This window comes from Hesperophylax consimilis, chromosome 27 (assembly GCF_061612785.1).
Source record: "Hesperophylax consimilis isolate HC1 chromosome 27, BYU_Hcon_1.0, whole genome shotgun sequence".
In the NCBI taxonomy this organism is placed as follows: Eukaryota; Metazoa; Arthropoda; class Insecta; order Trichoptera; family Limnephilidae; genus Hesperophylax; species Hesperophylax consimilis.
Window position 1 is genome coordinate 18,194,269 of NC_142862.1, and position 14,865 is coordinate 18,209,133.

Consider the following 14,865-nt stretch of genomic DNA (forward strand, 5'->3'; position numbering starts at 1 on the left):
TCAGATATAATTAATAAGCAAAAAAAAATATAAATAATAATGAAAAATGCCACTGCAAAGTTTAAATAAACTTCCAGAAGAAATCTTCTTATGAAACGCTTAATGGTCAAATATTTTTGCATATTTAAATATTCGAGCCAGTTATTTGGTTAGTTCTTACACCGCCAGAGGTGCGCTCTGTTGGCCAGCTATTGCCGCGGCCATATTGAATGAACGCGTGCTTTTCGTCAAACGTCAAACGTAATCACGTAATTGTGGATAATTTTCACTGTAATGTAATTAATCCAATGGATTATGAACTTTCTAAAACATATTTTCTTCGATATTATCCAAAAATTGTATGAGTAGAAACGATATTTTTGAAGAAATATCGTATTACATTATTATTATTCACAATCGTGTCTTAATTTTTAATGTCTTATTTTTTTGTATCCAGTCGCCTACAAACCGAAATGAACCTTACGGTTGCTTAAAATTGAGGGGCAGATTGGTATTTTTTGCCTGCAGACCCCCTATGCAGAATTTATCAGAATCACACAATTTTAATTTGACCAATCAGAGGGCCTAAATCGTCCAGACGCTGGGACATTAATACTATCAGATGTAGCAATGAATGTGTTTCAAGACATAATTGCTTGGCGGTCCATCCTCTGTGCATACCCCTGCGGGGAAATAGCCTAATTAGTTAGTTAATTATGAAATATATAGTAAATTTTATTTGCAGAGAATCCTTTTTAAAAATGTATTAATCTTAATCATTGAAGATAATATTAAAAACCCTCAAACGAAAAATTTGAAACAGAAAATTCAGATAAAGATACAGTCGCATCTAATAATTGAACTCAGTACCCCATCCTTGCCGGAGCTATGCTTGTAATTTAATTTATTTATTGTTATCATGTTTAATTTGTAGAACTGTGTCTGCAGCTTGATAATGCCTTTAGAAGCCGAAACAGCTGTAAGGCGTAATAATAATTACACAGCAAAACTTGTTCACAAATAAAATGATTTTAATTTTTAAGTTTTTCCTGTAACTTCTCCCTTGTATAATGTATTTTTTTCTGAATGTAACAGAAAGAGAGGTCCCAAAAGAAAACAAAACATTTCTTCATAATATGTTCGTTGTTAGTGTATGACAATATAAATATATGCTTTCCGCGAACCAGTTATACTCATGTAAAAAAATGAAATTATTATGAACCGCCTCAGCAGAATTATTACCCATAAACACTGCCATCTACACAGCATGGTTCAAACTATCTTCAAGAAAAATTAACATTCGTCTTCTTTCAATGTTGTTAATAAATAATATGTTCAAGATGGTTCGCTTACTAGATAGGTAAGCATTCACTTAGTTTACTGAATATATGATGACTTATTTCAATAAATAATTACAGCTCAAAAAAAAATTATTTAAAAAAATTACTATATCTTTCAGAAATGTTTCAAAATATTTCTGAAAATTATGAAATACCCAAAAGTATAAAAAAATATGTTAACGTAATATTAATTATGTGGTTCACTTTTTAATAAACACCTTTAACATGAAAGAATGCGATATTATTGTTTTTTTAACGGTTTAAACCATTATTTATTTGTAAATGTGATTGCGCTTAAGTATAAGATACCATTGTAAAAATATTCTTCGTTTTTGTTTCAGTAATTAACAATTAAAGACGGTTTGTTTATTATGTTAGTACGATGCGTAAAATTACTATATTGTTTTAAGAGGAAGCTACAAGCCAAAAATGTGTATATTCTTGATATACCTTATAATATCGTGGGTAATAGGCATTAAATCGCTTGACAAACGTAGTCTAGAAACGTTCGATTTCAAGTAAAAAACTTGTTTTTGCTTATTTTATAAATAATTTTATAAGAAAGCAAAAAAGGTTAATCAAATGAAACTGTCACAGATAATCTTAGCTATAAAACTGTATTTTTAAAAAATTGTTTCCTTTATGCGTTCATACATTTCTATTGAAAAAATATTTTTTGTAGTAGTTTGCCTTTTTATTTTTTATTGAATAATTTATTATTTTATTTGTATTCTACGATAGGAAAACCTTCAATTTAACTAAAGTATATTTTTTGGTTTTCATAATGTACACTAATTCGTTATAAAGATTAATCAAAATAGTAATTTGGCATTAAGCTTCGCCTTAAACTACACACCGGTTTTTCTGTCCGGTTTCGCCCGAAGTTTTATTACAACACAAAATCTAACGCTTGACGAATATAGGGTTTTCCAATACGAGGTGTTATTTTGATATTCAATCGTAAAAGATCAATGGTTTCGTTGCTTGTGTGGCACGTAGCGCCGTTTTGTTGAAAGTAAACGTTGTCCAGATCAATACCATCCAATTCCGGCCATAAAAAATCATTAATCATCTCTCGATAGCGCAATCAATTCACCGTAACTGTTGCTCCAGCCTCATTTTCGAAAAAGTAAGGTCCAATGACTCCGCCGGACCATAAACCGCACCAAACAGTCACACGTTGAGGATACAGAGGCTTTTCAACAATAACTCATCACTCAAGATGATTTGCATTTTATTCACTCAAGTGAATTTTAATAATTTCAATGCGTTGTTGGAGCGTGTATCGTTCCATTTTTATTACGGGCGTAGTTTTTACTTGTTAAATGTCAAAAAATGACTTCAAAAGTAACATCTACCGAAATAGCGGCCCATTCAAAATAACATCTCTTATTGGAAAACCCTATAACTCAGATAACATCTTACCATATTTTTAAATGTTAAATGGATATTATACCGCTTAAAATGGGGGAAATAACTACGTACTCTATGTGATTTGAAACAAGTCAAGTTGACCTAGACAGAAAAAAGCTTTTTCATGTTTTAATTTCAAAGAAGCTCACTATTCATGAGATGTGGCTGATTAAAACAGAATTGTGCTACATAATTAAAATTTCTGGGTATCTGGGTTCAATTTGTAGAAAAAGAGGTAAGTTTATCTCTACTATCTCTAAATAGTATAAAACAAAGTCACCATCCGCGTCTGTCTGTTTGTGCGCTTAGTTCTTCAAAACTCTGCAGCGGAGTTTGATAGGGTTTTCACTATCATTTAGAGAATTTCTTCCGGAAGGTTTATTTATAAAATACATGGATATTTTATTTATTGAAAGTGGAGAAAATCTGAGAAACGCCAGGTATATGTCATCTAGTACTAAAATAAATTCGCAATACGTCTACCAGTTTTTGCGCTTAGTTCTTTAAAATAACGCAATGGATTTTGATAGGGTTTTCACTATAATTTATAAAATTTCTTTCGGAAGGCTTATATGTATAGAATACATGCATATTTACGGAAAGTAGAGGAAATTCGAGCAACTCTGGGTACACGTCATATTTTTCACAATAATAATTAAATTTAGGTACAGGTTAATCATTTTAACGAAACCTTTGCTTGTTTAGCGGTGTACTAGATAGATAAAAAAATAATGTCATTTAACAAAAATGTTTTTACTTAGGAATGAAACAAAAAAACATTAAGGCGAAGCTTAATGCTAAAGCACTATTTTGAGTAATCTTTATACCGAATTTGTGTATATTATAAATACCAAAAAATATGATTTAGATAAATTGAAGGTTTTCCTATCGTTTGGCTTGAGTAAAATACAAATAAAAAAATACAAATTTAATGTACTAAAAAAAAAAAATTTCAATAGAAATGTATGAACGTATAAAGGAAAATACTTAAAAAAATACAGTTTTATAGCTAAGATTATCTGTGACAGTTCCACTTGATTATTTTTTTTTGCTTTCTTATAAAATTATTTACAGAATAATAAAAAAACAGTTTTGTGCTTGAAATCAAACGTTTTTAGACTTCGTTTGTCAAGCGATTTTAATGCCTATTACCTACAATCAGTGGCGGTTTGTGGTCTTTTTAACAGGGGGTTCAGAAATTCAAGAGAAGATAAACAAATCTAATTAAAATTTACTTACTGTTGTCCTTCGTCAAATAGTCGAATACGGTAGCAGTCACACAACTTAAATAAAGTTAGTGGGAGGGGTACCTACATATTATTGTTTTTAAATCACTTTACCTAGACACAATTATTAGATAATGAGAAAAGTTTTATAGGAATTAAATTGTTAAATGTTTTTATAGCACTCAATGTAGGTATATTGCTAATTATTATTGTTTTTTAGAGAAGAATAATTTCGTAGAATATATAATAGATATTTTAAAACATAAAAAAAAAACAAATAAAGGTGGCACGAAATAAATTTAAAAATAGGTAGTAGATTTACAAATGCCATAAGCAAACGGTTGGAGAAATGCAGAAACAAGAAAACAAAATATGTACAAAAATGACTACAAAGTTAAATACCATAATATAACATAAAAAAATAACACTTATCTTGCATCCCTATGGTTCAAAGGTTAAACGTCGGCCGCGAAGTTCTCGGGTTTCTTCGGTTACATTCGTCAATGTTCGGAGGTCACGTGGTATCATAACGCGTGTTCGGCGCACACAATTTGTCTTATTTTTGCAAAGAAAGACCAAATTTTGTATATATCACCGTCATAGGGTCTGTACCGGCTAAGATTATTTTGTATGAAGAGTTTGGCGCGGATTTCAACTCGCACAAATTTGGAATGGGTATCGTATTTTTCGGTGGCGCGGGTTTTGAAGGCAAAATTTTAATAGCGTGCTATCTATAATGTGCTTATATTATTATAAAACAAGGATGTTTTATTATCTCATCTTTTTAATGGGGGTTCGCCGCACAAACGCACTTTAGAGAAAACCGCCACTGCCTACAATATAAGGAATACCAAGAATATACACATTTTTGCTTGTAGCTTCTTCTTTTAAATGGAATTGATAAATGTCGCTAAGCACCCAATGTATAGGCATTTGCCGAATGAACACGGGCGGGTGTTCCAAAAATCAAAAACCTTTCGATATCTGCTATCGGTGTGTACAAATACATTTAAACGAAATAAAAGAACACTCACGAAAAATATTAATAAAATTTTAAATCTTAATCTTTTGAAAATAATTCGGATCAGAAAGGTTTAGTAAGTGGCTCAATTACTTACCAAATTCCGAAAGGATTTTAAAAAAAATTATAAAACATTCCCAAAATTTAATTGAACCCTGAAAAGGCTCGGGACCTTGAACTAACAATAAAACTGAATTCATGGTTCGTGAATCAGAATAAACCAGATTGGAGGTTGAATAAAAACAATTGCAATGCGCTTTGTAATCGAAACCAAGCGAGAAGAAATGTTTTCTATAATTATTATTTACCTTAACACCTACACTTATATATTTATAGAAGTATTTCAGTGAACAGTAGTTTAATCCGTTTGATAAATTCCCCTATATAAACAAGCAGATTGCAATCTTTAGAGCACAGGAGTCAAATAGGTATGCTGTCCTTATTTTGACGGTATTACAATGGAAGATGTTCCGAGGAACAAGCGTCACTGATCATTGATTCCTTCGACACTGGTGCATAATCGGGAAACACTCCAAACGCATTGCGTTTAAACGTTACAAGAGAACGGGTCGCTCTCACCACTCGTTCTTGAGTTATCAACACAGAGTTATAAAACCTACCTAGATACTTAATTATAAACTATGAAATATTTAATTTAAAATTTTTGTATTAGTTTCAAATGAGGAGTTATACAATTTTTCCAAAGAAACGTCACTGAGAATTCTTTTTTCTATCTTTCACCTGGTCGGTAGGTACCATAATATGCATTTAAAAGCTCTGAAAATGTTGGTAACATAGTTAAAGATAGGCATCAAGTCAAGATATAAAAAAAGAGGATGCTGCACATTTTCTAACCCGGAAACGGAACGTAAAAATTTACGTACAGAAAAAATGCCAAACGGTCGAGTTAAAACAGGACTTCGCAAAGCTCTGTCAATTATAAAATAAAATGGGGGTTTTCTTGATATTTCAGAATAATTTCGTATATGAGAGAAATATTCTATCATTCAGAAAATTATTAAAAAAAAATAACAAAAAGTTGGCATGTATTTTGCACAGTTCTTTTTGTTGTTGTCTGGAACGAATGGATTAAGACATTTTTTCAATGTTCGCTACGTCATTACTATATTGAGTGTATTATTGTGTTACTGAGTGTATTACACATAATATATTTCATTAATACGATAATGGTAAAATGATAAAATATTTATTAATATACTGATGATAAACGTATTTGCAGCAAGTTCCAGGTTGGTGGTAGAATTAAAAATGGCTTTTGCGGTGGTGATCAAATCTGAATAGCAAAGTACTTCCCATTTCCTTTTATCAACCTTACCCTTCCCGCTCCCTTCAACATCACAACATGGGAAGATGTAGTTACACTGGCTACGGGCAGTTGGGATTCTTGTGCGGTATTCGGTAAAAATTGGCCTGATTTAAACGCATTTTCTGATGAATATAATGGTGACCGGATAAATCATCACAATGATAATTCATCACATCTTTAAAAAGTTATATAAATTCATGGAAAGTGATGAAACAAAAACTTTATTAACTGGGTTAAGTAGGTTAGGTTAGGTTAGGTTAGGTTGGGTTAAAAAAAAAATTTTTTCATCGTTTCTGATATGACTTTATATCACTTTTTAAAAGTGTGTTGAATTTTCACTGTGTTGAGTTATCATGGAACCGAATATAATATAATATCTTCTATATAAATAAAAACGTAAATGTTCGTTTGTTCAAAATCTTAAATCTTTGAAAATTCATCACCGATTGCTTAGAATTTATTTCGAATAGGCGCGTGTTTTATATACATATACTATACAAGGTGTCCGGGGGTGAAATGAATTTTAATTTTTGAAATTACAATTTTTTTTTTCTTCCTAAAATTTTTTTTCATAGAAGGCTATTTATTTTCAAATTCAAACAATTCAATTTTTAAACGTTGGAATTTAAAAAAAAGTTATTTAATTTTTCTACTTCTAAAATCATGTCGAATTACCCCTCGAAGTTAGTGTACTTTACCCGGGTAAAAATATGCTTTTTTTGGAAAACATCGCCACCTGTTGGACGTAAAAGCAACACGCGCTATTGTTTCTCTATCTACACAGATAGACTGAGCCACGACAAAGCGTGGCGGGATAAAACCAGTAATAAGAATTTTTTACTATCTTCCTTTTTTGTCGCTAGCAGAGATAATTATTTCCTCTATGAGATCTCTGATGCTGATGATTTCATATACATACATATTAAAATTTAATTATCTGAAAATTACAAAGTTACTGAAAAAATTATAAATCAATTATTTACTGTCTTTAGTTTAGATTGAGTGGTTTTTGTTACAGTCTGTATTTTTTTTTGGTCAGTATGTTTTCCATTTCTGATTTCCCCATATTTTGAATCCAGCCAAATATTTCCGTTTTAAATGCTATAAAACTGTTTGATTTTTTAATGAAACCGGTTTTTTGTTTTATTACACCATAAACAATATATTTATATATATATTACACCATAAACAATATAGAGTATAAAGTGTATATATATATACAAATTATATATACACGGTGTCCGGAAACTCGTAGTACAAGCGGGAAACTGGAGAATCTACACCACATGGGGAGCCCAAAAAAACATAAAGTTTTTTGATTTGAGCATTTAAAAAAAAAAAAAAAAAACAAAAAAAATATTTTTCGGCTATTTTAGGGTTAAAGTTTTTTCTGGTGTTTAGGGTTGAATAACAGATGTTTTAACCCTGCAGAGCAGAAATATTTTATGATTACACCGGGTTAAATGAAGGGTGATTTCAAAATAATGCTTCAAATCCGAGTTTCTTCATTTGTTTTACTTTCAAATAGTTTTAATTAGTTGGGTACTTTGATCTTCAGTAATAATTTACAAGAATTTTATTAAAAAAAAAAAAAAAAATCAACTTCAAACTCGATTTACTCGATAACGGAAGCTCAAATAAAAAAAAATATACTACAAAATCGACTCCAAATGTGATGTAGATTCACCAGTTTCCCGCTTGTACTACGAGTTTCCGGACACCCTGTATATATATAATTTGTATCATTTAAATTTGTGAAAACACTGCCTTCCCTTAGTATTAATCTTGCTGAGGATTGATGCGAACATAATAAGTTTACCATGTGGTTGTTTTGTACATGTGCAATTTACTTAACTGAGAATCCAATATTACAGATTTCCTCAGATAAAACATTATATAATTAACAGTTAAACAGCGTATTTATAACAATTAACAGATAATTAATTCATTCATTCATATATCGCACACCTAGATGAAGAGTAGTACAACTCAAAATACCTCTTTTTTCAGGAACAGCAAAAAACATTTTACTCGATTTTTATGTGACTGATTAAAAATATTTTTATATAATGTTGTATGTTATTTTACTAGGATATTTATTTGCTCAATTAGTTATCATCAAATACACGTATGACTTGTTTATTAATTAATTTCGTGTTATTTTAGTATTTGTGACTAAATCATTGTTTAATAATTTTATCAACTCAAATTAATCAACTATTATGAATTAGTAAAATTAAAATTACTTACTTTTGTAAACAAAACCGGAGTATGTGGAGTTGATATGTAGAATGCCCGAGAAACAAGACAGGTTCAATCACGAATACCAAATCAACTAAAATAATTCACGCTTTATGACTGCAGTTAATCACGAATACAATACTAAGTCGAAATAATCCAGTCTTTGTGCGTATTGACAGCACCTTCCCCTACTGCTGGTATGTCGTAATTGGTGATGTGTTACTGTTGTTGGTGATGGGTGTACGTGGAGCAACTCAGAAAGACTAACTTACATCGCCATCACATTATTATTGATGGAGATTTTAAAACAGGTGTCTTTGTAGTTTGTGTAGTTTTCGACGTAGATTCCGAAAATCGCAATAACTCAATTTTGAATTATTTCGAGTTGTGCTACCCTTTATCTAGGTGTGCGATATATACTAGCTGATGTGAACCCGGCGTTGCTAGGTGTTATCTTCAAGAGATAGACATATACCTTCGCATACTTTTCTGTAGGCCTTTTAAAGATATAAATACACAAACAGACAGACGCGGATAGCGACTTTATTTTATACTATTTAGAAATTGAGTATTTGGTGAATCCTTTCATTCAATATGCTTGTATTATATACAGGGTTTTCCAATAAGAGGTGTTATTTTGAATAGCCCGCTATTTCGGTAGATGATAATTTTGAAGCTGTCATTTTTTGACATTTGACAAGTAGAAACTACGTTATTAATAAAAATGGAACGATACACGCTTCAACAACGCATTGAAATTATTAATATTCACTTGAGTGAATCAAATGCAAATCATTTTGAGTGATGTGGCCCATTTCCACCTCGGTGGCTTCGTCAACAAGCAAAATTGTCGCATCTGGGGCTCGGAAAACCCAAGCGTTATTATTGAAAAGCCTCTCTATTCTCAACGTGTGACTGTTTGGTGCGGTTTATGGTCCGGCGGAGTCATTGGACCTTAATTTTTTGAAAATGAGGCTGGAGCAACAGTTACGGTGAATTGATTGCACTATCGAGAGATGATTAATGATTTTTTATGGCCGGAATTGGATGGTATTGATCTGGACAACGTTTATTTTCAACAAAACGACGCTACGTGCCACACAAGCAACGAAACCATTGAATATATGAACCATCTTTTACGATTGAATATCAAAATAACACCTCATATTGGAAAACTCTGTATAAACCTTCCGACCGAAATTCTCTAAGTTAAAATTAAAACCCAAGCCTATTTTAGGAAAACTAAGCGCACAGAAAGACAGACGCAGAAAGTGACTTTATTTAATACTATTTTGAGATATGTATGCGCCATAATACATGTCATTATATAATTTGTCATTACATTACATAATATGTCATTGGTTTAGTTGCGATATGAATGTATTTTCAATAGAGATTTTATGTTTATTTTCATTACAATTATATTATCAAGATATTATCTACGTCAGGGAGAATGGTTTTTTATGTTGAATACAGTCTTGTGGGGCAAGCATTGTGATTTAAATTAGTTTTAAATTAAAGAGATTTCACAAACGTGTGCGCCGCGATACTTTCAAATAAATTCTATTATTCAGGACTGTCAGTAACGTTGTATCAATGAACCAATTTCGAAAAATTGTCGCATCGAGATATTATTATATCGATTGTGCAAGCTGTAAGAAATGTATGTAATGAGTTTTTTTTTCAGAATCGATTCAATTTTATTCATATCTAATGCATAAAATTAAGACCACACGCAAGCTCTAGATTGCTTCGTAAGTACGCTAGTTTTTTGACAGTGACAATGTTTGTGAATTATTAGTTATTTCTTATAATGAAACCAATATACGAGTAATAAGTATTAAGAATGTTGTAACTTACTCTTTGTAACCAGTTGTGAATCGATGGTCAAAGTCGTTGAATCCACTATCAAATACACAACAACTAATAACACAATAGCAAATTTTGCCATCTTCGTTGGATTGAACTTCACTTTTTGTTATAAGATAGTCATTTCACCTTTAAAATTAAAACTAAAAGAATATGATTATTAAAAATAAGTAACATTAATTCGTTTGGTTTATCATTCAAACTAGACAGCAAACAAACACGTATTTACAAAAATATCACCAGAGGACCAGTTTTGTAAATTATATATTTTTTATTTATTATTATAGTACACTTCAGTTGTAAAGTAATGTTATTTTAAAATAAATAAAAATTATTTTTTTCAAAAGTTATATATCTCAATAAAGTTAGTTAAAATAACAAACTTTGTTTAGACCACTATTTAAAAAAAATTATCATCATGTTCAAAACCAACAACGCATATAAAAAAAGAATATGCAAAAGATAAAAAAATAACATACAAAAGGTATACAAAGGACATATTAAGGAAATATAAAGGATACACAAAGGATATGTAATTTTAAAAATAAACAAAGAATATACAGAAGAAATGCAAAGGATATGCAAAGGATATATAAATTATATACAAAGGAAATATAAAGGACATACAAATAGCATACAAAGGACATATAAAATATACACAAAGGATGTACAAAAGATATGTAAAGGATAATAAAAGAATATACACAGGATATGCAAAGGATATATAAAATATATGCAAAGCATAAACAAAGGATATACAAAGAATATATCCTGTATCCTGATGAATGAACCATTGGTTTTGAAAAAAGTTGATAATTTTGATTAAATAGTGTGTAAAAAATTTCGTTATTTTCGTTTAATTAAAATGACGCCCCCAAAGGATTTAACATTTACTGAAAATGTTATTAATCAATCTGTCGAAGAGTGCTTTTTACGCTAAAATGCTGTTGATATTTCTTCTAGTGTATATTTTCAACACTGAAAAAATGTGTACGTACATCATTATTAATTAATCATTGAATATTATTGCATTTTTCATTTGTTATTATTGAGACCATTTTTGTTTTGTACCTTCTGAAATATTGTTCATGGATAATTTGTTTTAAATAAGTAGCATAAATATGGTACTGGCTATCGCGGTTCATTTACACAGTATCCCCAAAGATGATACAGACCCTGAGAGATATTATTACCCTCAAGGCATCTTGTGAGACGTTAGAAAAAAAAAAGTAAAAGAGTTATTTAGTTTTTAACGCATGATTACAATTATGGTACATAACTTAGAATTCCAATACGACAATGTATTGTTATAAAGTTATCGTTTTTAAAATTTTATCGTTCTTAACTATGCATTTTTTATAAATTATATCTAATCATGCATCATTGTAGTTCTGATTTAAGACTGTGCATATTTATTTAAAACATTAATCTTTTTTTTAATGAAATATATGATATTTAATTAAGAGAATCGCAGAGAAATAATACATTACATCACCGTACTTGGCGGCTTATTTATGGTGACCAATAGAATAAAATTATCTTGTTTGAAGTGTAAACAGATGGATTAAAGATATAAATAAGCAGAAAACAGGTTAAAATAAATAATACAAAACTATCACTTCACATTAAAGCAGAGAAAAAAACATCCTGAAAATGTTCACTGAATATTATAACGTACAAACAAATAATGATAATAACAAACAAATAATGATAATAACAAACAAATAATTATAATAACAAACAAATAATGATAATAACAAACAAATAATGATAATAACAAAAAAATAATGATAATAACAAACAAATAATTATAATAACAAACAAATAATGATAATATTGTATTAACACACTCCCCATACACACAAAATCAGCCTAATTATGAGGGTAAATCTTATGTTTTATTAATGTTTAAAATCTCTTCATCTCTCTACAGATCTTCTTACTATTTAGTAAGATTTGATAGCATTACTCACACCTGCATCATTAGTAAGAATTAAGAAATATAATTTTCATTCTAGAAGAAATTAACAAGACACTTTAAGGACGTACGTAATAGCTTTAATGATCTATGTTAACTTTAATTTAGAACCATATAACTTGTAGTACAATGTAATGAATGAACAAATAAATAAATATAAAATTATTATTACATATTTTATTGTACATTATGAAACATAACTTCATTGAATGAAGAAAAAAAAACTAAGTTGAAATAAATATAAACTAAAATAAGAAAATAGAAAATGTAATAGAAAAACATTTGTGTAATTATTTCTTAATTTTTCTGATACAACTATCTATTCAGACATAAAATGTATTCAAAATTTCACTATCTATTAAAAACAATTCCATCCTTAAAATATTTTGGCATTTGATTATTCATGATTTTATGCACAAAAATTAACACATGAAATAACAGTCTCTTTTTTATTGAAATCCAATTTAGCTGCTCTTTCATTTGATCAATGCTTGCGTATTTTCCTTTTCCCAGTAAACATCTCATAGCTCTATTCTGTATAACATCTAGTTTGTTCAAATTTTCTTCATTGGATAAATATAACATAGCAGAGCTGTAATCTAAATGAGGAGAAACTATAGTTTTATAAATGAGCTCTGTAGTGTTTCCATTTAGTTTACCTAGATACCTTCTTTAGTTTATATTCAAAATTTGCTGTGAAAGTGAGTTTTTAATCAAGTATTACACATAGGTACTTAATATCATTTACTTTTTCAATTTTTTCATTATTAATTGTCAATTTTAAGTCTATGTCATGCGTTTTGTTGCCTATTTCCATATATAGTTACTTCGAAGAGCACGCTTAAAGTCTGAAATTGATTCAATTTTGTTATCTATGAAATATTGTTATTCTTAATTGCCTATTACTACGTGAAATAACTAAACGCTTGAATTATTAAACGTCAAAGAATTTAAACATGCCTTCCTATCGCTATACACTTTACAATACGCGAGTAACACGATACAATTCAATTTATTCTGTATTACGTTTTGTTTTTTATTTATCACAGTTCACAAGAGAATGACCGCAAGTCTAATTAACGACAATGAACACAGCAGGTGCGACGGACCGAGAGGAGGGTATGGTCCCGACTGACCACTCGGTGGAAGAGGAAAGATGTCGGAGTTGATAATAATTGTTAGACTGGGTAGATGGGAGATGGGAGGTGGAAGATGAGCAAGGGGAAGAGGAAAATGGTGGGGGGAGGATGTCTGTTGGGAGGCTGGACCAAAAGTTCGTCTTAAATATATATATTTTTTAAATTGTGTGGTTTAAATTGTTGGCATAATCAATACTTATTATGTCTGTTGTTAAAATGAAAGATGTAACATACTAAATGGGATTATCAAAATAACTATTTTTAACAATTTTTATTGTATTTACATATTTATTTCGGGATATCGACAGTTAACAATTTATCAGTTTTTACATTAGTAGTAAACAGAGTGTTCTGGGGGTAAAGTTTAGAAAAGGGATAAAGTTCGGATCTACCGGATCTGCCCTGATGATGGACACTGCAACGCTGTCCGAAACGTCGGCTAAAGAAGGAGTTAGCGCAACACGGCATAACACCCCAAAAACAAACAACAAAAAAGGGATAAAGTTAATTATAGTTAATATGGTTTGTATAGCGCCGTTTTTGTGCAAAATTTTAGAATTTCGAAAAGACTTATTATATTATTGTTTTTACTTGTACTATCCTGTAAAATCACCCCCCGAAGTTAGCGCACTTTACCCCCTGATACCCTGTAAAGCAAAAATAAAACTAATAATAATAATAAAGATAACCATTCGGAATCGAGTGATAAGTAGGTGCGGAAATCACTACGGAATCGCCGTAGGGAAAGACCATCATCCGGAATAGAGTGGTAAGTAGGTACAGAAATCACTACGGAAACGCTGTGAGGAAAGACCACCATTCGGAATCGAAACTTTGTTTGAATGTGCATTAGCCATGTTTGATGATTTGAATAGACAGGTACTTCTCAACTTTCATCTTTCCCTTCTACGGGTACTTCCATTCGCTTCAGCCTGACAATGTACCACACATGGGGATGCAATGGTCCCACTGGCTCCAGACAGTTGGTATCAGTTGGGACTTGTGCTGTATACACAAAAAATATTTCAAATGGCTTAAGACATGATAAGTGACCTTATTGGAGTCAGACTATGGTTGTGGCTCCGTACTATGCTGAAGTCATTAACCGTCTGAATACCGCGTCAGTTTTAGGCTTTGGAAATGACAAAACGTCGATTACGTAAGATGGGTTCAATGAATATTAACTATTATTTATAAAGCTTGCAACGTTGATTGTCACCACATATATTTAACTTACCGTATTCTGGTAATATGATCCACCATAGCTTGCAGCAATAAGGGGAATTGAAATGAACACTCAGAATATCAATTGAGATATAATAATATGATAGT

General features: G+C 30.5%; 1 protein-coding gene across 2 annotated transcripts in view; it reads right to left on the reverse strand.

Moving 5' to 3' along the window:
• Positions 1-13,520, reverse strand: part of LOC149410688 (uncharacterized) — a 115,100-nt gene extending 101,580 nt beyond the window's left edge. For both annotated transcript variants that reach the window (XM_089648114.1, XM_089648112.1), the window contains exons 1-2: positions 13,421-13,520; positions 10,408-10,559 (exon numbers count right to left, since the gene is read on the reverse strand). In XM_089648114.1, coding sequence (XP_089504240.1) covers positions 10,408-10,498 — 91 coding nt within the window. In that variant the 5' untranslated portion in view covers positions 10,499-10,559; positions 13,421-13,520. The remainder of the gene's footprint in view (positions 1-10,407; positions 10,560-13,420) is intronic.
• Positions 13,521-14,865: the final 1,345 nt, after the last annotated feature.